The following is a 25865-nucleotide window of genomic DNA, read 5'->3' as shown; positions in this document are numbered from 1 at the left end:
CATTTCAAAATGAGATTTAAGAAGTGTTTTGATTGTTTCAACTCCCTGTTTATCGCTTCCGGTGATGATCATATCATCCACATAGAGAAAAAGCACAATGATCCCTGCATCAGAATTCTTAATAAACAAAGCAGTGTCAATTAAACAGAATTGAAAACCAATATCAATCATAACACGACTAAACCTATCATACCAAGCTTTTGGTGCTTGTTTAAGTCCATAAAGAGCTTTTTCTAAGCGAAGGACTTTACCCTTAGGAATACTTAGACCAGGAGGGGGTTCCATATATACTTCTTCAACTAGCTTTCCATTTAAAAAAACATTTTTGACATCCATTTGAAAAATAGACCATTTTTTGATAGAAGCTAAGGCAATTAAGGTTCGGACAGTAGTCATACCAGCCACCGGAGCAAAGGTTTCTTCATAATCAATCCCATATTCTTGGGCATAACATTTGGCTACTAAACGGGCTTTATATCTTTCAAGAGTACCATCACTCTTGTTTTTAATTTTATAAACCCATCAACATCCTATAGTTTTCTTCCCTGGAGGAAGATCTTGAATATTCCATGTAGAAGCCTTTTCAAGTGCATCTAATTCAGCTTTCATGGCTTGTATCCATTTGATATTATTTTTTGCTTGAAAATATGTGGATGGTTCTTCATATGAGTGAATAACTGCAATAATTGCCCTATATGTGGGTGAGAAAGACTCGTATGATACAAACTTTCCTGGAGGCCTTGAGATTCGGGTTGATTGTCTAGTTGGAATGTTAGAATATTTCTCAAGTGCACATGGAGGATTAGACTCTTGTCGCCTGGAATATTGAATACTAGTATCTCTATGAACTTCATTTTCAACATTAAGATCAATAATTCTTTGATCACCATCAAAGTTACAGTCAAGGTCATATTCATTAGATGTTGATGTTAGATCTGGCAAAAAGGAGTACTCAGTGACGTCTTTTAATTTTCTAAAATCAAAGAAGCTCTCCTTTTCAAGAAAGGAAACATTTCTAGACACATATAGTTTATTATTTTTGAAGTCAACATCTATAACCTTTCTGGTTTTTAGCATATCCTAAAAAGGCACATGGAATCGCACGAGGGGAAAGTTTATCATTTTTGTCAGTAAATATGAAACATTTGCACCCAAATATTCTTAGTCTGGAGAAATGTTCATAAGTTTTTCAATGGGAGTGATATTTTGTAACGAAGAAGATGGCATCCTATTAATGAGATAGGTGGCAGTTAAGGCAGCTTCTGCCCAAAAGTCTTTCGGGACTTGATTTGCTATTAATAAAGTCCTAGTGGTTTCTATAATATGGCGATGTTTTCGTTCTGCCAGTCCATTTTGTTGAGGTGTATAAGGACAAGATCTTTGATGTGTGATGCCATGCAATTTAAGATAATTTTGAAAATCTGTGGATAAAAACTCTCCCCCTGAATCTGTGCGAAAAATAGTAATATTATTTTGAAACTTGTTTTTAACCATATTATGAAAAGTTTGAAAGTATGAAAATACTTCAGACTTATGTTTGAGAAAGTACATCCACGTATGTCGGGAGAAATCATCGACAAAAATAACATAGTAAACAAATCCTCCTTTAGAAATTACTGGTGCAGGACCCCAAACATCTGAGTGTATTAATTCAAGTGGTCTTGAAGAGAAAAAGGTTCTGTTCTGAAATGGTAATCTTTTCATTTTGCCGAGAATACAATCTTTACAATCAAATGATTCAGAGTTACAAAATTTCCCTAGATTTGGAAAATGTTGGATTTTGGCTATACGTGGGTGACCAAGTCTCTTATGCCACAGTTTCAACTCTATTTTTTGAATATTATAACAAAAAGCTTTCTTCGGCATTTCCAAAAAATCCATGTAATAGAGTCCTCCTTCTCTATGGCCTTCCCCAATCAGCTTGCCTGACTGGCGATCCTGTACCCAACAACCATGAGAAGAAAAAGAAATATTACACCCATAATCAGAAATTTGAGATACAGATAAAAGATTTAAATTTAATTTGAGAACATGTCTAATTTCTGGAATAAAAAATTTTTTTGTTTTATAAATTTTTTCAAAAATTTCTATTCCTTCTATTTCAAGAGAAGTCCCATCAGCAGTAAAGACCTTTGACACACTTGTTTTATTTTTAACACATTTGGATAGACTTTGATTATTTGGGGTCATATGAAAAGATGCACCAGAGTCAAGAAGCCAAGAAATTTTACCTAGATCAGAAAAAGATGAGGCTGCTGCGCCGTTTGAAGCTTCAGATGAGGAAGAGGCACCTTTGATGAGAGGCTGAAGAATCTCCATTAGTTGGGCCAGGGAAACTGGTGCATCCTGATCTTTAGGCTCCGATCCAGCAATTGCAGATCTTTTTTCTCTCAGCTCCTTAAGTTTGGGACATTGTGGCCTGTAGTGTCCCGGTTCATGACAGTGATGACAAATAACTTTCTTCTTATCATAGTCACCATTTTGTCGGTTAAAGTGAGGAGGCCTATATGATCGAACATGATTCCCTGGTCTAGACACGGCTAAAACGGAATCATCTTCAATATTTAAAGAACCTTTCCGGAGACGATTTTCTTCCATTGTTAACTCTTCAATAGTTTCAACAATAGAAGGAATTTTTCCCCGGTGAAGTAGGGCCGATTTAGTGGTTTCAAATTCCGGCCTTAATCCAGTGATAAACTGGTAAAAATGTTCAGCATCGAGTTGTTTCTGACGAAGCTCGATGTCTTCGGCACAATGCCACTTTGGTTCTAAAAGGGAAAGTTCTTCCCAAAGTTCGGACAACCCATTGTAATATTCACGAATAGTTTTGTCTCCTTGTGTCATCATTCGAACTTTTTCTTGGAAGTTGCACACGTGTGCAATATCTTTAAGGGAATACATATTCTTAAGGTATTCCCATGCCTTATCAGCATTTTTTAATGTCAACGCTATTGATAAGCCATGATTGTAAAACCCACGTTTTTCAAAAAAAAAATTTATTTTATCGGACCCGGGCTGGGTCGGGTCCGGACCCGACCCGGGCCCGCCTGCGATAGGGTTTTAATAACCCGACTCAGGAAGAGGATTTTAAATCCTCTTCCCGAGCGCCGCCCCCCCTTCCACCTTCGTTTTCGGAAGATTAGGGAAACCCATCGGGGTTTCCCCATTCGTCGCCCCCCTGAGGCTTTTAAAAGCACTGCAGGGGGCGGGGGAAGGCACACAGCCCTTCGGCCCCCCGTGCGTCTCCTTCTTCCCTGCGCACGCCTCCAGAGCCGCCAGCCACCTCGCCCCCATTTGCGCCGATCTCCTCCCTGCTGCGCACGCCGCCGACGCCGGCCACCACTCCCAGGTACGTCGTCTCCTCCCTCTTTACCTCCCTCTTTTCCCCCTTCCAGGTACTCCCTCTTCTCCTCCTCCCCCCCCCCCCTCTCTGTCACCTCGCCGGGAGGCTGACAGGCGGCGCACGGCCCCTGCCGCGCCCTCCCGCCTCGCCTGTGCCCATCGGAGGCCCGACAGGTGACCTACGGGGCCCCTGTCGCCTCCCCCTCTCTCTTAAGGTTGCAGGTGAGCCTGCAGGGGGCCAGTCACCCCTGCGGCACCCCTCCTTCCTTCTTTCCCCCTCTGTAGCATTTTTTGACAGGCACTGAGGGTGATTGCTGCCATCACCGAGTCTGGCAGCCCCTTATGAAACCTCTGAAACCCGACCCTCTCCCATTCAGCAATCATCGCCGACCCCCTTGTTTCGCTTCTGATTTTAGGCTGCCGAAGCCCAATGTCGTAGTCATTCAGGTAACCCCTTGGATCCTCCTCTTTCTCACGCTCTCTGTCTCTCCCTGTTCCCTCTATGTGCAGGGGAGGGGTCGGGCTCCTTCCCTGTTTCACTTGTATGCTGGGGAGGGGCTGAGCCCCCTCCCTGCACTATCTGTTGGCAGGGGAGGGGCCGAGGCCCCTCCCTACGCCGTCTTTTGGCAAGAAAGGGGTCAAGCCCTCTCCTGTTTCTGGCAGGGGCGATGCCCCTGCCTGTTTGATCTTCGGTAGGCAGGTAGGGGCGAAGCCCCTGCCTTTGCCTCCTTCTGCCGACCAGCGAGGTCTCTGCTTGTTTGCCAGGAGTGGTTAGTGCACGTCTCCTTGTGTTGGGACGTTGCAAGTTCGAACCCCAAATGGTATGGTCGTATAACTGGTAAGGGTTTGCTTAACCCCAGCCTTCGGGTTAGCTGGGCAGATCTGGGCTAGCCAGGTCGCCGAACCCACTCGTGTCACCACCAACTTCCACTGCGAGGGATCGACCCCAACTCGATCAACACTCCCTATATTTTAATAAGCACTTTTTATTGCTTGCAGTTCGCAAGACGGATCCCACTCGTGCTCCGCGGCCCGACCTTCGTATCATCCACACCCGTAGACGTACGCAGCTGCACGACATCCCGAGGTAGGGTAAAATCGCACAAAGGGCAATTGATGAACGTATTTAAGTTGAAATGATTAAGATGCCATGCTAGATATGCTTAAATTTATATTGCTTCTGCATTGCATATTTTTCTTGTCTGCATATCTATGAGTCGATGTATGATTTTACTCTTTGAGTATTAATTTGCGTTTTTGCTTATGTGGTTGAAGATGGTTTCGTATTTTTTTTGCAATACTTATGCCCTTAATTGCTTGCATATATACTTGCATGTTCGTTCCTATGGGTCGATGTACAATTTCATCATTCGATTATTATTTTGCGTAGTTGTTTATGAATTTGAAGTGTGGTTTTGTACTTTTTGAAATACATATGCCCTTGTTTGATTGTATACATTTCTGCCTGCATATTTCCTTTGAGAGAGGTACGATTTCGTGTCTCATGTATTACTTATGACCTTATGTGTTTGCCTATCTAAAGTGATCAAGGTATGGTTTGGCACCTCGTGTGTTATTTATGTGTTTTTCGCTTGATGCGCGGCATCGCAAGTCGAGAGTTGCTTGTCGTCATATGATAACCTGCATATGCTCACATTTATGGTAAATATGTACTTACATAAATGTAGTCTTGTGCCTATCCTGTTATCACCTGTTTTCAAAACACTAGAAGTTGCACTTGTGCACTATAGTTCTTTTAAAGAGGATTTCCTTCTGCAAACCCAGGGCTCTTCAAAATACACAACTTTTGTAAAGTATGATTAAGTCTTGCAGGATTGCGAAGTCACATTTGGCCCCTCCCAAGTCCACACACTTGGGAGAAATGTTTTATAACCTTGACTCAAGTTGCGGCTCATTTTGAATAACCCCGATCAGGGGCATGAGCATATGAATGAGTGGGGTTCTGTTGAAAGACCCATTCTTTATTTATCAATCTAGTGTCACATGTCGATACTAAGATAAATTTTGGATGCGAGTTTGATAGTGTTGTGCCTTGCGTGAATGACTTAATGTGGCATTATGACTTTTAAGGATAAATCGTGTCAAATGAGCACTCCTTTATTCTTTGGATCGTTATGAAGTTGGGTGTTCCTTTTGAGAAGCTCACACACCTCCCTGGTTCAGTATAGCGTACTTTTAGACATGCACAACATGTTAAGTACTTTGTTGATCGGACGAGAGATCCGAGATGACCTTGCATCATGAAATACGAAAAATGTTGTTGAAGTGAATTCAAGACTTATCTTGACAGGTTGTGTTGTATTAATTCTTTTGCAGATAATATCTGTTGGGGTTTCTTTTGTGGAACCATTTCCCTTTCATCGTAGTCGTACTTTTGACAGGTACGACCGTACTTTTTGACAAGTACGTCTTCTTACGTTGCGATGATTGGATGAGTAGGTTGTGGCAACCTCGATGAGTGCAAATAACGAAATGTTGTGATCACCTAGATAAGTGATGTTTCCGCCTTCACCGGCAAGATACTCGAATTGGTCGAAAGGCCAGAGTATGTAGAATGGGTCTTCAGTTAACTACCCCTGATGTACTCATTCGAATCGCTGACTCCTGTCAGGAGAGAGGACAGGAAGGTACAAAACTTCGATGGACAGGCCATTAATGGCAGTTACGAGCAAAAGACTCGGCTTCCCCAGTCATCGGAGTTAGGGGAATGGGACTACCATAATTATCCTAGGTGGTAGCTCTCCATGTTTGGGATGCATCCATTGTTTATGCTGCTTTGGGGATTTCTCTCTTGGTCACCGACCGTCCCCTTAGGTGCGGACTCAGTCAGCTATCCGGGTTATCATAAAATACATAGCATAATAAACCCCCGGATCAGTCTAGGCTGTTTCTAGAGTCGTGCCTTGTGCGTACCCGCTTGGCCAGTTAATATCGAAACATAATTTAAATCCGATTACACAATGTGTTCAGTTATGCACGTATGAAAGTTATAGGGTACAATATGTTCAATACTTATGAAAGTGTATGTGTGGTTGATGAAGCATTGTATTTTGCTAGTTAACTTTCTTGTGCAGTGCTTTGCTTGTAATAGTTAGCTTACTTGTGCCAGTAAAATGCTAGTAATAATTTTAGCATTATGCTCATGATAGTTTGCTCTATGACTCTGCTGAAATTAAATTGCTATTTAATTGTCTGTCTACTTGACATATTAAATTATTTTGCTTAACTATGTTCTATATTGTCCTGTCTATGCACCTACCAGTTTTTAGTGAAACTGACCCATTTTATGGGCAGGTGATGTATAGGTGATACACTCTGCGATGACACGATGGCGCGATGAGTTCAAGATAGAGCTCTTTCCCTGACGTTTCGCTCCTGAGGACATGTTGGTAAATTTGGTATAAAGTGTGTTTCAAAATTTCTCTTTTATTAAACCGTGAGTTAATAAAACTGTTTTAGTAAGCTTCTTTTTGGTTTCAACAAACGAATTCTTAATTATTGAAACTCCGTTTCTAAACCATTTGATTTCAATGGTTGTGCGGGATTTAACAAAAGGAAAGTTTACGCAGTAATGCCCTCAAGGTCCATCGACTTGTGGTTTTAAAAACATCATTTTTCCGCTGAAGTACTATTCAAACTCTGATTATTGTATGATTTCAAAGCTTTCTAAACTATTCTAAAAAGTTACAAGTCCTGGATTTTTGGGGCGTTACAATGACATTATCTTCGCATGAGATATTCTCCATTCTTTCCATTTCTTCTCGTATGAGGCAATAACCTTGATTTTCTCTTCTTCCGATAGAGGAACCTCTTTATCTCCCTCCTTTTTAGTAAGAGATAGCTTAGGTTCCGAATCGGAACCATCCACAATCCCCCATAAGCCTTTTCCCCATATATGGTGCTTCATGATTGAAGCCCATGTTACACAGTTCGTATCGCTTAGTTTCATAGGCATGATGGTGACTTTATCATTGTCATCCATCGATTACAAGGAGAAAAAGAATAGGGATAGAAGAGAAACAAGAAGGAAAATGAAAAAGAAAGAAAAAAAAACAATACAACAAGATGTGAAATCTTCTCCAATGAAGTGATAAAACACTTCTCTTCAAGTGGCGAACACTTTTGCAAACGGGCACGGAAACCGAAGCAGCTTTTCCTTAAGATTTAGTACTTTCGCGGCTCTGATACCATGAAATGAAATGGGGATCTTCGAAACACGAGCTTAGATTAACAAGAGCAAGTGTCAAGAATGACACTAAAGCATAACCCTTAAAAAGGGTATAACTGGAAACAAAATAAAAATGTATTCTTTATTGATATGAAAAACCAATTGCTTAAGAAGCATTGGAGTAAAATACAAGAGGGGTTGCACCCCTTTATATACACAGCTGAAAGAGGAAAGAGGACTCAATAGAGCTGTTGGGCACAGTCCAATAGCTCTATTTAGAGCTGTTGGAATGTGTTAGAGTTGTTGGACTGTGAGAGTCCAACAACTCTATTGCTAGTCAAGTCTGGACAGGACTTGACTAGCAACAGTCATTTTAGTTCAAACTGAACTAGATGACATAAAGACAAAAAATAAAAATAAAGGAAAAAAAAATTACAGGAATGAAAGAAATGAAAAATGTATTTATATATATATAATAATATAATATTATTATATATACATATATGTACAGTTTTACATTTTAACATTTATATCCATATCTATAATAAAACTAATAATATTAAGAAGAAGAAGAATATATAACTAAAATTTAAATTTTTATTTATTTATCCGAGGATCCACAGTTGGATGTGATGGATCCATATAGTTTGGGGGGGGGGGGGGGGTTACGGGCCTCGGGTCCGGACCCGAGCCGCGCCCCCTGTGTAACCCCTTTTAAAGAAAGGGGCAACCCGATAAGGGTTGCCCGTTAGGTCTTCAGCAAAACAAGAATGGGGCAAGAGGGTGGGGGTTACGCAGGCGTAACCGAAACCCCACCCATCTCGGCAAAAAGGGGGGGTTTCGGCGATAAAAGGGGAGGCGGAAGAGGGGGTCTCACCCTCTTCCCTCGTTTCTCTCTCTCTCTATCTCTCTCTCTATCTCTCGTGTGGGCGAGCATTGGGGAGGTGGAGGTCGCCGGAAAGCCGTAGCTACCAGCAGCCACCGCAGGCTACGGCAGCCCCCATCTCCTGTTCTTTCCCTTGGGTGCGGCAACCACCGACGCCAGCCCTAGCTGCGGTTCACAGCCAGCAGGGCCATCTACGACCCCCCCCCCCCCCCCTTTCTCTCACGGCAAGCAGTTTCAGCAACCACCGAACACCGATTCAAAGGTACGGGTTTATTGATTGTCTTAGATGAGAAAAAAGGGACATGGATTCGTATTCCATGTGGTATTTTCGTGAAAATCCATGGATGAAATCCATGTATTTCCATCTTCTTGAAAGTTATTATTGAATAACATGCTTGTGGAAGGTATTTGTATGGTAAACCATAGATTTTAATTTATAAAGAAAAGAAAAACAGGTATGGGTTAGGCAGCAGTCAGGCCAACTTGGGGCAGACTGAGCCCTAGGGCTATGGTTACTGCCAGACTGTTGGGCAGCAACCTTTACTCTCAAGAAACAAATTTTTAAAACAAAGTTTAAAATGAAACTTTTAAAATATGAGTGATGGGTATGGCTGGCAGCCAACCGAGTGAGTCTCAGCTGACTGCCATACTTTGGCAGCATGGCAAGGGGGTGCACAGACCTAGCCAGGTCGTGTGGCACCCATGTCAGGCATTGGCTTTTGCATATATTCAAGAGGAAGGAAAGGGGTAAATGTATGTTCTGCTGGCCTGTTTTTTTTTCAAAGGAACAAACAAATCAAGTCACTAGCTCAGTATAAGAAATGTTGGTCCTCTATGCATGAGTGCTTTAGTCCATCGTACATAAAATACCTTGATAAGTACAGAGAAAATATACCTCAGTTAAATAGCAACTAAAATTTCATGACACCAATATGCAATTGAAATTCAGAAAAAAAAAAAGGAAGAAACAAAGAAAAAGATAACACTCAGGAAGATAATGTGCATTAACCCAATAACCAGGCTATTTTGTGCATGTTGCTTGCCATCTTCGGGTCACATATCAGCATGATTGAATTAGTCTTGGTGTTCCCAGACTAAAGATGATGCAGCATGATCTCTAATATTACTAGAAATATAAAGGTGTTCATGTATATTTACCAATGACTTGCTGTGCCCATACATCATAATTACAAAGAAAAACCTCACTTATAGGTATTATCCACTAGAAGCCAAGCACCAACTCTTCTAAAGGTATTTGAGATTCTTTGCATGACATGTCATTAAGGAATTGGTTTGGGTGCATGAATAAAATGTTACACGTAAAATATATATATATATATATATATATATTAAGTGTATACTTTAACACTTAGTGTTATTTTGATTCTAGAGCTAGATCTTTAAATTTGCAAGTTAAATTTCCAGATTTAGTTATGCATGTATGGTAATTTTAATACATGTTATGAATGAGATTGTTCATGTGCTTTGATTTGATCTGACATGCCTAAGTATTATGCTATCGAAAAGTTTGTTTAAGTGCATATACATACATGAAATCGATGTGTGTAACATGTACAATATTGCTTGAATGTCCACATGTACTTATGAATCATAAATGAATGCACGTGTATGAATTAATTTCATAAAAGTACATGCACATGAATAGTGAACTCATGCACATGCATAAATATATTATTGTTTCATGCACATCTTTAAAATTTGTCATACATATGCATCGAAAAACATGTGGAAAATTATGCAGAGAGGCATGTGATTGATGATTTTTGCTTATGAATGCATTGATGGTCAATTGGATCATCAGAGGCTGGGTGAGCCTCGAGAACCAGTTGTTCTCTATTTTAGTTATTTTTTATGCGTTGCAACAAATCAAATGTGATATTATTGTTTTACTGCACTGTTCTATGTTGTCACGGGTTGTGGTCCCGTGAAAAGCTTAGCATGCTGATGTGCAAGCTTATGTTATTAATTCTGTATGTAAATTTGCAAATGTAACAGAAACGAATTAATAACCAGATAAATGAAAGTAAAGAACAGTATAATTCACTTTCTCCGTGATGTCCTTGCTTTAGCGTGGGAATCTTGGATATTGCGGTTTACGGGAAACCGTGAGGATACAAAAACTCCGTGTGCGTTTTGTTGCCCCTGAACCCGATATTGAGGTTCTTCTCCTGGCCACGGTTTTAGGGAGAATCCGTCACTTTACCCGGGAGTGGTGTGTTAGTCACAGTTGTGAGTTTGTTTAGTATACCAAGAAAGTGGCGCCAGTGGATGCTGTTTTCCATGGTGTCCCCGACTTTGGATGTTGTTTTCCAAGGTTCCGATGGATGGTGTTGTTTCCTGATATCGATCGAGGGCTAAGTTTGGAACCCGGTAATAAAATACAAATTGTGTGTGAAGCTACCCCGGAAACCCTACTTGACCTCGGGGATTATACCTGTTTGGTGTATCCGCGGGCAATGGTAAATTAAAAAGAGGAACTTAAAGATTGTGTGCATTTAATAGGACATGCATATGGAAAGAGGAAAGCTTAAATGAAAGACAATAAATGGTTCATGCATTGCACATAAATCATGCATATTCTTGCTATGCATTAGTTCATGCATGTTTACCTGTTCACTTGGTTGTTATACATTGATCATTGCATGATGTTGATCTCCCTTGCATTCAAATGCCGTTATTGATTAAATTATAATCACTATTACTCACTTAGTGTTTCCTCATACTTAATGTTTATTTTATTGTTGCATAACTGGTTAATTGTCTTATAAATTGATTATAATTGTATTCCTCAAAATATTACATGGATCTTATTTATGCTTTTTTTCTTATTTGATTCATTAGGGAAACCTGTACGCAGAATTCTTCGGATTTCTGACCCTCTCATTTTATTGGTTTTTCTCAGATACAGGTGCTCAGTGAAATTGACTCGCTTTGAGGAGACACGAGGGTCACATTTGCTTCAGATTGCTTCAATTACGGACAGAGGGGCTCTACTGTTATTTCTTTTCAGTTTTTCTTATTTCCTGCAAATTTGTTATTTCACTTTTGACATTAAATATGACTTTTATTGATTCATTAATAAAAGAGTTCAGATGGTTGGTTACAAATGATAAATGTAAGTTGGTTTGTGGTGTGTGGTTATCCAACTGAAATTGGAACTGTAGGGACCCCAGGTCTCTGAGAAGTTTTCCGCGACTCTTAGAAAAAAAAATATTCCGCATTTTTCAAAGGTGGGAGTTGGGGTCGTTACACCGAGCCCCCCCGACGCTTTCCCTGTTTCTCCCACACCAGAGCATGACCCGACCCACCCTCACCTGAGCCCCCCCGCCTCTTTCCCCTCGCCGAGATATCTCACACCGCCTACGCAACCTGACACCCCTCGTCGGAACCCCCCTCCTGTCTCTCACCCCTCTCCTCGACTCTCTCTCTTGGTTCACGGAGGCCACCTGCAGGAGATCTGCTTCTGTTCATCTTCTTTGATCCTCCTTCCTTTCTCTTTGCTTCATGGAGGCACACGACCACTCAACCACCACAGTGCCACTTCCCAGCACCACGCCGATGCACACAACCCCCATGCCCCTTCTCACCGTAAGTGTCCCTCACTCCCTCTCTCTTTCCCAGATCCTTCCCTCCTTTTTCCCTCTTTTTTTCGGTGGTGGTGGCACCGCTCAGTGACGTCACACTGCCGAAAGCAGCGGCACCACTCGGGTGTCGTTGTTCCGCTTTTTTTTCAGAGATGGCAGCACCACTAAGGTGTCACCCTCCCTCTTCTTCCCTGGTTTTTGGCGGCAAACCAGAGCCACCAGAGGTGGTGGCTTTGACTCGCCAAGAGGGAGGGTGTTGAACACGCTCTCCTCTTCTTTTTCTCCTTGTTTTTTTCGGCAAACCAGTGTCACCAGAGGTGGTGGCTCTGGCTTGCCAGGACGAAGGGTACCGAGCACCCTCTCCTCTCCCTCTCTTCCCTTTTTGTTGCCGACAGACCAGAGCCACCACTGCTGGTGGCTCTGGCCTACCGAGAGGGAGGGTGTCGAGCACCCCCCTCTGCTCTTTTTATTTTCCTGCCAACCAGGTGGGGCGGCTGAAGCCGCAGCCCACCCCCCACCCCCCCCTACTATTTTTTTTCTCTCGTCGACAACCCAGCCAGGAGAGAGGGTGCCAAGCACCCTCTCCTTCCTCTGCTTTGGCCCGCTAGGACAGAGGGTGCCCAACACCCTCTTCCTTTTCTAATCCAGCACCATGGCTGTTGTTGATGTTTTGGTAGACGACAAGGGGTGGCTGAGGACGCTCCCCTGTAGCCCCCTCTGTCACCCCCCCCCCTTCTTGTCGAAGGACCGAGCAAGGCTCGGTCCTGTCACAAGGTTGGGACCAGGCTGGGCTCAACCTGACCACCGAGCCCACCCCCTCCCTTTTAGTTGATTAGCCTGCCAAGCTAAGCTCGGCTGGAACCAAGTTCGACTCGGTCCGGTCTATTCGAATTGGATTCAAGTTCGAACGCTGCAACGCAATCGTCATCGCTTTCGTCAAAAACTAAGAATTTAACACAGTGCAATCAATTGCAGCATATCACTTCGGCATGATGAATGAGACATGTTTATCGAGGTACGAACCTTTAAGAACCTACGCTCGGAATCGTCAGCGAGTCAAACCATCTTCGAGGTAGGGAAAAGTTATATACGAGGATAAATGATGGAATACTTCTAACTTATACGTATTATAATATATATATTTATGTATATGTATATATACATATGCTTTTAACTCAAGGACGCAGTTTTGTGTATTCTTGTCCATTTAAATTATGTTATTTACTTTGCCGCAGCATTGTAACGTGCAGAGGCTACTGCTTAAGCAATTTATTTAGCCGATATATGGTTTCGTACATCGTATACTGCTTACGTAATTTATTTAGCCAATATACAGTTTCGTACAACGTGCATTGCTTACGCAATTTATTTAGCCGATGTACAGTTTCGTATATCGCGCATCGCGGTTTCGTCCATCGCGCATCGCTTACGCAGTTTATTTAGCTCGATATGTGGTTTTGCACATCGGGTGTTGCTTTATGTCATTTACTTTACTGTCGCACTGTAATGTGCCTTATGCTTTGATATATATATATTATATATACATATATATAACTTTATAAAGTACACAGTTTTGCGTAATCTTGCCTACTTTATATTACGCTCGCATGTATTTAAAGACGCAGATATGTGCATCATTGCCAAGTCTTTATTTTTAAAAAAGATTTCACATGCGAGATTTCAAGCTCGTATTATCCGTTGTCTCGAAAAGCAAAACAAACTTTTGGTGTTCGCTTATTCGCAATCGAGTCTTTTTTTTTCAAAACCTACGTAATGGAAAGGCTTTGACTACGTAGCCCTAGGTGGTACGTACCTCTAGTCCATCTTTTTGGTATCCGAAATGACTCGGCTATTCCCCGGCCTAAAGCACGAGACTTTAAAATTTCTAAATAATTGTGGGGTTTCTTTCTGAGAAACTGGTAGCCCTCTCATCGTAGTGGTACTATTAGACATGCACGGTATGTTAATACTACAATGATTGGATGAGAGGTTTATGGTAACCTCGTAGCGTGCAAATGCACAATGAAAAAAAGGAAATCACATAAATGATGATGACCTCCTTCACAAGCAAGATGCTCGAGTTGGTTTGAAAGACCAGAGCATGTAAAATGGGTCGTCGCTTAAAATAGAACTTGACATACTCATTCGTCTATTTGCTTCTGTCAAGGAAGATGATGGAATGGTACAAAAACTCTGATGGACAGGTTGTTAATAACTACGCTCCTCGAGTAGCAATTGAATTCGGTGTCCCCAGTCATCAAAATTAGGGGACTGGGCTACCAAAAATTATCCTAAGTGGTAGGTCCCAATGACTTCTGCAGAAGTATGGATGCATCCCTTTGAACAAATGGCCTCTGAGGAATTCTCTCTCGGTCATTGGTCGTTCCCTTAGGAGCGGACTCTGCTAGTTGTTCGGGGTATCAAAATACTCCCAGGTAGTCTCAGTTGTTTCTACGTTTCTCCTGTGCGTACCCTCAGGACAATTAATATTGAAACAAGATTATCATGCTCATTTTACTTATTCTGGATTGAACATCACAAAAGAAACAACGTATATGTTAGTCTTGTTCTAAATTTTGATATCTATACACCTACCAGATTTTTATAAGTCTGACCTATTTTATGGGGTAGAGGTGATGTTTAGGTCGGTACGATAGGTGATGGCGCGATGACGTGATGATATCAAGATCTCACTCTTTCTCTAATGTTTCATTCCTAGGCACATTTTTTTTGTAATTTTGTATAAGGGTTTCCTTTGGAAAATCCTTTTTCTATAAACTTTAAATTATCAAAAACCATGTTTTAAATCTATGTGGTTTCAATGCTTATATGGAGATACAAATCTATTTGTGTAAAGGAAGGTTCGCCTATAATACGCCCAAGGTCCGTTGACTTGTTTTTTCAAACACCATTTTTCATTGAACTGCTATTTTAAACTCTGAAAAATGATTGATTACAAAGCTTTCAAATTTTTCCTAAAAAGTTACAAGTTTGAGATGTTGGGGCGTTACATGCCATCATAGCTAGAGCTTATGAGATTCAACTTGCCTACAGAAATTTCTCTTTCAGATGTACACTTCCCCAAAAAATAACACAGGTATACAAAAGAGTCATCACTTGTTAAGCTCTCCTAACAAAAATGATATTAAACCACATGTTGTACCAGTCTATTATGTTTAATGTCATATCAATAATGGCCAACAATGAGAATCATGAAGACATGAACACTTTCAGCATGCACCCACCCCCTTTGTTTCTGTAAAGACTCGTGTTTTCTGAAAAAAATAAATTGTTTGGATTCAGGTTGGATCCGACCAGATCCGGGTCGCAGCCCCCCCCCTGGTGGTCTATTTAAACCCCCCTCAGGGGGGTTTCTTTTTACAAAACACACCTCCCCCGCACCCGACACCCCTTGCCAAAGCTCCCTTCTCAAGTCGGAGTTCCCCCGAGCTTCTCTCGCCTCTCCTCGACTCTATCTCTCCCTGACTCACTCTCCCCCCTCCTCGTCTCTCTCGCACGCCGGCTCACCCGAGCCTCATCTTCCTCTTTCCCTCGTCGAAGCAGGTACGACCCCCTCTCACTATCTTTCTCTCTCTCTCTCTCTCCTTTTCGATGGTAGCGGCACCACCCCGATGTCGTTACCCTGCCTGAGCGGCGGCACCACTCAGGTGCCGCCCTTCATCTAGTTTCTCCTTGATTTTCGCCAGCAGACCAGAGCCACCTGCGATGGTGGCTCTGGCTCGCCAGGAGGGAGGGTGTCAAGCACCCTCCCCTCTTCTTTTCCTCTTCCCTGTGCTACTGGCAGACCGAAGCCACCTGCGATGGTGGCTCTAGCTCGCCAGGAGGGAGGGTGCCAAGCACCCTCCCCTCTTCTTTTCCTGAAATGTATGTATGTATGGGTGCTTCTATGGTGGTACTGCACCACCATAGCTTATGGTGGTACACTTGATTTACATAGATTTAAGCTCCAATCATGTTTAGCATGTTCTATCTACTACTTCTATGCTTTAAATTGACTGAAATATGATGTTTTATGCCATTTCTAAACCACCTTTATTTTCATGAATCGTGATCTGTTGATTTTTACCATCTCAAAAGTAGATTCTTATAATGTATTAGACAAGATAAAACCGTTTAAGATAGTAAATAAACCATGCTAAACACATCTGTACGGTTAGATCTACCATTTGGTTGCTAGATCCATACAAACATGAGTGTGTACCACCGTATGGTATCATGGTACAGAAAATGTACTGAAACCTGAAAGAGGAAACACGCTTCTCAATAATGCAAAGTATGCTTTCCTTTCACTTCCCAAGTGTTTCTACAAACAAGAGTGTGTGTTTGTGTGGTCCTATCCCCATACACATCCTTTTAGAAAATCTCATGTTGTACCCTATGGTACCTGGACACTCCATTTTGCCCTCCATACCCATGTTGACACGTGTATCCCCATGTCGACACCCGGACACGCCATTTTTCCCTCCGTACATACAAGTTTGTATTCAATTTATAATTTATAATTATATTTTCAATTTATAACTTCATATTTTCAGTATATAATATATATTTTAGATATAGCATATATATTTAGATTATATTCAGTTTATTTTGTATTTATGTGATATATATAATATATTATATATATAACCGTGTCCCCGTGCCCATATTTTTTGGAATTGCCGTGTCGTACCCATACCCGTACCCGTACCCGTACCCGTACCCGTACCTGTACCCGTATCTGCACCCGCACCTGCACCTGCACCTGCACCCGTACCCAGGTTGCATAGGTTGTACCCCATACCTATGTGACATATAGTAAAGGTGATTGCCTATCAATTGTTCTTCTAGAATCCTTTAAAAGGTTCCCCCAACTTAATAAATTTTCTAATTTCAAATTTCCGTCTTTCAGCATATTTTCTCTAAAGTATGCTCACCTCATTGAAAGGGGCCTAGAACAGCTCCTCAAACCAATTATGAGAATGTAAATGAGTAGGTTTCAATGAAGGCTGGCCTTTACGTTTTGAGAAAGTTAAAAGGGAACCATTAATAAATCCTGGACTAGGCTCTATCAACGTTAAAGAAGGAATATGAGATCAAACAAATATGTTGCATTTTACCAGATTGATCAATAGTGAGTCCACAATGGAAGTACCCATTGTTCGAAGCAAATGCCTGTGCAAGACAATCTGCAAGTGGACAGACATGATTAAACTTAATCTTGTCATGATGAAAAGAGTTGCAGTTAGGCATGACTATAAAAAAATGTACAAAAATGAAGAAAAAGCACATCCTAACATACTGAAGTTGAAGGATCGTCTTCAAAGAGCTCTAATGCTTTCTCATAGAGCTGCATTTCCAAGGAGCTCTGAATTTGAGAAGAAAATAACAAAAACAGAAAAAACAAGAGAAAAACAAAAGATAGGATTAGTCCATTGTATGCAACAAGAACAACAGTATTCAGATATAAGGCTACAAAATGGATATACCAAAAAAAAAAAAGACAAACTATTAAGCAAGAACAATAGAAATAATTGGTAAATTGTACTTTTCAAATCCTTAGTTGTAACCAAGAACATAAAAAAAGCAAGGTCATCCCTTTGAAGGCAACAGCAAGTTTTATAACCTCAACCAACTTTCTCTGCATATCATCAATCAACCTTCTCCTTATATCTGCAGTTTCCATAAGCACAGCACTTCTTCTCTCTTTCCAGGAGGAGAGCAACATTGGCCTCAAATGCATCACTAGAGACATAACCAGTGAGTCCGGTCCATCCTGACCTGGTATGAGGACAACTAATCAGAAAATTTAGAATCAACAGAAGTTTTAATTATATGTAAAGGCCATGTGATGCCATATTTTAAGTTAACCTCCCAGACCTTCAAAATCAGGGAACAAGTCTAAAATTTGCTGAGCTACCCACTCTTCAGACAGTGCACCAAGTTCATCATCCTTTATTTTACTAGATTCTTTCTTTGTACTTAGCTTTACATCAGTCACTTGAGAGATACTGCTGTCCTTGCTCTTTCCTTGATGTTTCTTAGTTTTTACCGGCAGGTTATCCTGGGTGTCATGATTATTATCAACCATACCAGCCTTCGTGGAGCTTGCAGTTTTACCCTTTTTCTTTTTTGAACCCTTTTCTGAATGTTTAGCACCGCTATTGTTATCCCTATTGATCCCAGAGTCATCTTTAGCTTTGGGTCCACTGGACAACCGTGCACTATCATGAACACCATGACCAGAAGATACTTTTGTTTGGATATAAGCATCCACCTTTGTCTCTATTTGAGAGAAAACATCCTGCGAAGGATAAAAAATAAACAAGCACACATCAACATCATCATTTCAAACTGAAACACCTAAATTTACCACAAAAAGTGTTTATTGTAATTCAAGTGCTTCGTTACATTTTATGATATTGTAGCAGCTATGTCCATTACACATGCATGTGTATATGGCAGTATCTTTGTTTGCAAATGTGCACAAATGCAAAAATGCAGTCTATTGAGCCAAAAGAACATAAAACAATGCCAAAACATAAGCACATGCACACACACATATAAGCTCATTCCATACACATATATCCATATGGTAGGGATGGATGGATGGATATATAGGACACATTTATCTATGTAAATGCATGTATTTGATTGTACATCAAGGATCTGGCTTAAGTTTGTACATAGATGAAGTAACACTTTTTTCTCTTTTTCTCCTTCACTTGGGGCAAATGGTGGATAGCTCCTCTAAAACCCAATCGCCGCCATCCATGATAGTTCAATTATCATATTTGACCCAAAGTGATATTAGCTATAAAGCAAGAGTTCCCATGTGCATCCTTGTAGATATCAGCTATCATGCCCGGTTAAGAAATCAGTATGAAGTATGGACAAACACCACAGATTAAAAAAGTTCAATAAGTTAGTAGAATGAAAAAAAAGCAAATTTCTTTTAGAAAAAAAAGGAAAAAAAAATGGATATTTATGTTTTAGTAGGATAGCAAATGAAGAACAAACCATATAGTCACAAATTACAAAAGAAGGTATTGTCATACCCAAAAAGTAAATAAGTTTGTTTATTTAGGTCCTATCATGCAACAAGAAGGTGAGTCCGAAAATATCTCTAGCAGGATTCACATGCTGTAGATGAAATGAGGTAAAGCTTGTGGCATGATATGTGATAAAGAACAAATCCAATAAAGTCTGATAGTAAAACCCAGCACTTTTAAAAAGAATATATATATATATATATATATATATATATATATATATATATATATATATATATTCGGATCCGGATCCATACCCAAAACCCCGCATGCTTTTCTATTTAAACACGGGGGGCCTCTCCTTTTACGCAAAGGAGGCCCCTCATTCTTCTCTCTCCCTTTTTCCTGCTCTTCCCTCTCTCACCGACTTTTTCCCTCTCTCTGGGCTCTCCCTCTCTCCCAACGCCGACGACCTCCAATCGGCCCCCTTCCTCAGGTGAGCCCTCAATGCTCTCTCTCTTTTTCTCTCCGCAACACCCTCTCTCTCTCTATCTTCTCGTTTAGCAGAGGAGGGGTGCCGCCCCTCCCTGCTTGCTCTCTCTCTTCTTATTTAGCAGAGGAGGGGCGCCGCCCCTCCCTGCTCGCTCTCACTCTTCTCGTTTAGCAGAGGAGGGGCGTCACCTCTCTCTCTCTCTCTCTCTCTCTCTCTCTCTCTCTCTCTCTCTCTCTTTGCTTTTGTTTAGCAGAGGAGGGGCGATGCCCTTCCTGCTCTCTCTCCGTTTTCGCTTAGCTGCCCCTCCCTGCTCATTTTTGTTTTCGACCGACAGGCAAGGGCGACGCCCCTACCTTCCTGGGTCTTCCGACCGGCAGGCAAGGGCGAAGCCCCTGCCTCAACCTGATTTTTTCGACAGGTAGGACTTTTTCCTTTGTCTCTGGCCGGTGGGCAGGGGCGCAACCCCTTTTCCTTTTCCTTTTCCTTTTCTGGAGCCCCCCCCCCCCGCCCCCTTTCTCTTCTTCAGCCTGCGGGCACAACCCCTGCCCTCCCTCCTTCGCTCTTTCTTGGTCAACTGGCAGGGGCAGTGCCCTTGCCCCCTTCGTTGTTGAGCTCGGCCTAACCCAAGCTAGAGTCGGGTTTTGCCCCTTGCGACCCAAACGCAACGTCAATGCGTAATTTCCCTTTTTTCTTTTTCTGCAGTACGACGAATCATTTAGCGTACCCCATCGGTGCAACGGACTCCACACACGCACCGAGGCATGAGCCACTTATCACTTACACCCAGAACCGTTAGCAAAGCCAAAATTCTCCAAGGTAGGGAAAAGTGGCACGAAGAACAAAAAGAAGACAATACTAAAACCTTTAAATAAACATAATTATATATATACGTACGCTTTTAACTCAAGGACGCAATTTTGTGATTCTTGTCATTTTTCCTTATGTCATTTACTTTGTTGCCGCGCTTTTACGTGCTCAGGCTTCTGCTTACGCATGTATTTAGCTCGATATGTGGTTTCATTTATCGAGCATTGCTTTATGTCATTTACTTTGTCATTGTGCTTTTACGTGCACAGGCTTCTGCTTACGCATTTATTTGACTGAGATACGATTTCGTACCTCGTGCATTGCTTACGCATTTATTTGGTCGAGGTATGGTTTTGTACCTCGTGCACTACTTACGCATTGACTGTGCTTGAGGTATGATTTCGCACATCGAATCATGTTTTATGCATGGCCACCGCGCTCTAATGTGCACAGGTTTGCGTTATGTGCTATATGTATTGTTCGTATATATTTGTAAAGTATGTGGTTTGCGTACTCTGTCTAATCCTGTATTATGGTTGTCCTTTTCAAAAGATGCGAATTTTGCGCATGTGTGACAATGCCTTAAAGAAAAAAGGATTTCTTGTAAAAATCTGGTATTCAAGAATGCGTAATTTTGAAAAGCAAGAATTGAAAGTAGCTAAGGTCAGGGATTTCTTTTGAGATATTTGTACCCCTTTTATCGTAAGGGGTATCACTAGACATGTGGTGCATGTTGATACTACGATAATTGGATAAGAGATTTATGGCAATCTCGTAACATGAAAATTGTACGATGATATAAAAGTGATAATCACAAACTAGTGATAATCGTCTTCACGCAAGATGCTCGAATGGGTCATCAGTTAAAACTCTGATGGAATGGTACAAAAACTCTGATGGACAGGATGTTAACTACGCTCCTCGAGTAGCAATTGACTCGGTGTCCCTAGTCATCGGAGTTAGGGGATGTGGCTATCGAATATTATCTTAGGTGATAGACCCCTGGACTTCTGTAGAAGTTGGATGCATCATTTACCACGAATGCCTTTGGGGAATCCTCTCTCGGTCACTGACTGTCCCCTTAAAAGCAGACTCAACTAGTTACCTGGGATATTAAACTAAAAAGCATAATAGACCTCCGGGCAAATCTCAGTTGTTTCTACATTTCTCCTGTGTGTACCCTAAGGACAGTTAATATCGAAACAAAGTTATCATGTTCATTTCATTTATTTCAAAACTGCTTATCGTGTATGTAATCAAGCATGTGTTAGTACTGTCATTTTTCTGTTATACTTGTGCACCTACCAGTTTTTCACAAATCTGACACATTTAATAGGTGCAGGTGATGATTAGAGTTGAATGACAGGTGATGGCGCGATTGCAAGATAGCTTCGGGATCTCACTGTTTCTTCTAGTTTTCGCATCTTGGACATGCCCGTTGGGCTTAATGTTTTGTACACGGGTTTCCTCAGGAAATCCCTTTTTGTATAAACTGAAGTTTTTTTCTATACACATGGTTTTAATGGTTGATTCGTTGATGTAAGTTTGCCTGTAGTAATGCGCCCAAGGTTTGCCTACTTGTTATTTTCAAAAGTTGTTTTCGGTGATACACTAAGTCAAAACTTTGAAAAAGGAAGATTTTCAGTCTCTTTTAAGGTCTTCTAAAAATTTTACAAGTTCAAAATTTTGGGGCATTACACTGATGCCATTCTTTTATAAGGCTACGGTAAGACATGCAACATTATATGATAAAGCATCTTTATCAACAAAGAAACAACAAAAAAATAGGATGAGAATGCATATTAAAATGGACAAATAAATTGGTAAAAGAAAATGAACAAGGCACAACAATAAAATAAAAAAATTTAATGTGTACCCAAAGATGGCATATGTTGCATTGCAGGTGATCTAATACCCATAGTTGTAAGTATCATAACATATCCTACAATATGTAGCAATACAAGACTTTCAGTCATGAGCTGATATAACATATCCTACAATACGTAGCAATACAAGACCTTATCAGTCATGAACTGATACCAAACACTCCTGAAACAGGTGAATGAGTTTCGTACCATATGTATCACACGATACCATTATTTCCTTAGTTGTGCTTTTCCAATTTTTTTCTTGTTTTTTAAAAGGCCCAGCCAAAAGCTTTAGATTTTTAATATCCATACACACTCTAGTGCATTTGATAGAGTTCATGTGTGGATTTGAGTGTTTTCTGAGTGGAAGATATGGGAGCTTTTCTGTTTTACATTTTAGAGGATGATTTTTGTGAGAAGAGGTTTTATTTCCAACCATTGAGGTGAAGGATGATGAACCTTACTGATTTCACGAATAGTAAAGCCTTTGAGGTACAAAATGTTGTTCTTTTTCTTAGTCTTTTAGGTTTTGGAATGAGATGGCTTCAAATGATTCGACATGGCAATGATTTTTGTCCTTTCAATCAAGATCTATCAATGGAGGAAGAGGCTGAATAAACATAAATGACCCCACTTTGGAATATTGTGAAGCAATTTATTATGGAAGGTTTATTAAGTGTCAGTTTTGTTGAGCCCAAGATTTCTGCAAGATTCAATAGGCTCAATAATTTCAAACACCAAATTGCTGCTTTCCTCATCTTCCAAACGGTGCACATGCTGAATCTGTTGCCAGTTTAAAAGTCGATGAAGAAGGGCACAGGTAGCACCACCATTGCCAAAAGAAGCCTACACGGCCATTGCCAGAGGTGATCCTGCAAATTAACGACTTTTACAATACAGTACCTTTTTTGCAATATGATATGAGTTATGATACGCATTTTGCTGTTAAATTGTAATTTATAAGACAATGTATTTTCTATATATATTTTATATATATAAAAGAAGATACATATACATATATATATTTCATATATATGTACATGTATCCATCTACTTGTATATATAAAATATATATTTCTTTCTTGTATTGGCTGTAGGGGTATTTTAGTCATTTCTACATTTTACGCATATTCATATTTTTTAATATGATTGTAATTCCTCCTTTTTATTTTTTCTTATTTTTGTAATTTTTTCAATTTCTTATTTTTGTTTTTTTATATAATGTTTTTGTAGCCACTGAGTGTGTACACAGTTTTAAAAAGATAGACGTTGGGCCGTCTCTAATAAGAGCCGTTGGGAATAGCCCAACGTCTCTTAAGTATGCTTATAAATAAGGGCTATGTGAGCCCATTGAATGCATGTATTACAGTAAGGAGTTGTCTCCTTAAGCTTATAAACACTGCATTTTTGCACATTCTTTGGTGTAAAGCTTATAAACACTGTGCATTTATTGCACTTCTTTTGTGGTGTAAAGCTTATAAACATTGTACATTTATTTTGTGTATTGAGTATTTGAAGTATCAAGTTATTTGAAAACTTGATTGTTTGCAAGTATTCTTCACATGGTATCAGAGCAAGGTTGGAGAAAAAAAAAGATTGTGTGGATTCTCACTTTTTTGGGTGCCTCAAAAAGCGTGCCCTTGATTTTTTTGGTGATTGAAGTGGATTCGCTTGTTTATCTAATATTTTAGAAGACTCTTCTATCAAAAAAGGTCTAAAAATCATTTGTGGTACGTATTCTTTTTCATCATCTCTTCTCTCTAATGGGTGAAAAAGACTCATTTTTCTCTCGGCTTGAAATTCAATGGGTCCAACTATCACGTCTGGGCCGAAAACATGGAGGCTCATATTAAAGGAAAAAGGCTTTGGGGTTATGTTCAAGGCTCGATTCCCGATCCGGAGCCAAATATAACCTTGATGGAGAAAGGAGAAATAAGCAATCATACATTTCATGAAAGAACCAAACACATTGAAATGGATTGCCACTACGTTCGTGAGAAATTTCTAAATAAGACCATCACATTACTATATGTATCATCTAAGTATTAACTAGCGGACTTCTTCACTAAAGTGCTCCCGTCACTTAGATTTTACTTCCTACTTGGCAAACTCTCGGTTGTTACACCATGAGTTTGAGGAGAGTGTTAAGATTATATATATATATATAAACCAAAATACCAATAAGGGGTATTTTGATCATTTTACTTTGTAATAGTGTTCAGCCCATTAGGGGCTGCCTCTGTATTTTTGTATTTTTATTTTTGTTATTTTTTAGCCTTTATGAGCTGGTGTACTTCAAAGGGACAGTTCCAACTAGCTATTGGAGCTGCCCGTTGGGAGCCAGCATAACAGCTAGTTGGGCTGGCCCATTCTCCTTCTCCCTCGTCATAAATAGGGGTTCTCCCCTTGTAACTCTTTAATGTTTTCTCAAGCATTTGTAATACAAAGAGCATTTATTTTTCTCCTCTCTTAACCCTTGAATGGGTGATGTGCATTGACCCATTAGTGGTCCATTGTGGTGTGGTTGTGTTCGTGTAAGCTCATAAGAGGCACTTGGTTGCTCTTGTTCTTGTTTCATTACAGACTTATGGCAGATGGATGTTAAAAATGGCTTTTTTTAATGACTTAGAAGAGGAAGTTTATATGGAGTTACCTAAAGGGTTGTTGATGAGGAGGGCAGAGTGTGCAAATGAAAGAGGGATTTGTATGGGTTGAAACAAGCCCCAGAGGCTTTGTTTGAAAAATTCAGTGCAGCAGTGGAGAGCTTGGGATTTAGACAGAGCTATCATGAGTATGCGCTGTTTATGGTATCTTTTAACAGGGGTCAGTGTCTTCTTTTGTTGTATGTAGATGATATATGATCATCGTTGGAGATGAGAGGGCAATGATTGCCAAAGTGAAGACACAACTAGCCCAAATTTTTTATATGAAAGATTTGAGAAAGCTAAAATATTTCCTAGGTCTTGAAGTTGCATACTCCAAGCCAGGATACCTATTGACCTAGCACAAGTATGCAGCAGATTTGATTAGTAAAGAAGGACTTGTCGATGATAGAAAATAAGTGGATACTCCTATGGAAGCCAATTGTAAATTAAAGTATATTGATGGTGAATTACTCAGTGATCCTACGGTTTATAGGCAGCTGGTTGGTAGTTTGATTTATTTGACTATCTCACGACCAGACATTGTTTTTATAGTTCACATGGTAAGCCAATTCATGAGTACTCCTACGTCATCCTACTTGGCAGCTTTTCTGAGGATTATCAGATATATTAGTGGTACTATGCATTATGGTTTTGTCATTTCTGTTGCATCATTATTGGAATTGAAAGCTTACTGTGATGCAAATTTTGGGGGACTTCTCGGGATAGGCATTCAACTTCTAGATTTTGTGTATTCCTTGGTGAGTCTTTGATATCATGGAAAAGCAAAAAACAACAAAGGATTGCTGTATCGAATACTGAGGCAGAACACCGCACTATGGCTCAGGTGACTACGGAGGTTATTTGGTTGAGATGGTTGTTGCAGGATATGAGAGTGAACATACAAACTGCAACTACTTTGCATTGTGACAATCAAAATGTTATTCATATTCCCAAAAATCCAAATTTCCATGAGAAGACAAAGCATATTGAGATAGATTGTCACTTTACTCGTCAGGCATATCCGGGGAGTCTTATATA

The 25865-nt window shown here is 40.4% G+C and overlaps 1 protein-coding gene across 3 annotated transcripts in view; it reads right to left on the bottom strand.

Moving 5' to 3' along the window:
* Window positions 1-25865, bottom strand: part of LOC149823436 (E3 UFM1-protein ligase 1 homolog) — a 131871-nt gene that overhangs the window by 42389 nt on the left and 63617 nt on the right. The window contains exons 9-12 of one of the 3 annotated variants that reach the window (XM_090018835.1): window positions 17894-18326; window positions 17649-17803; window positions 17325-17390; window positions 17143-17211 (exon numbers count right to left, since the gene is read on the bottom strand). In XM_090018835.1, the coding sequence (XP_089874961.1) occupies window positions 17143-17211; window positions 17325-17390; window positions 17649-17803; window positions 17894-18326 (723 nt within the window). The remainder of the gene's footprint in view (window positions 1-17142; window positions 17212-17324; window positions 17391-17648; window positions 17804-17893; window positions 18327-25865) is intronic. The other 2 variants (XM_090018836.1, XM_090018837.1) reach the window with 2 other exon arrangements.

Source organism: Nuphar pumila, chromosome 10 (genome assembly GCF_984573655.1).
Source record: "Nuphar pumila chromosome 10, dmNupPumi1.hap1.1, whole genome shotgun sequence".
Lineage (NCBI taxonomy): Eukaryota > Viridiplantae > Streptophyta > Magnoliopsida > Nymphaeales > Nymphaeaceae > Nuphar > Nuphar pumila.
The sequence above is the reverse complement of the archived record's forward strand: the minus strand, read 5'-3'. Positions and strand labels throughout refer to the sequence as shown.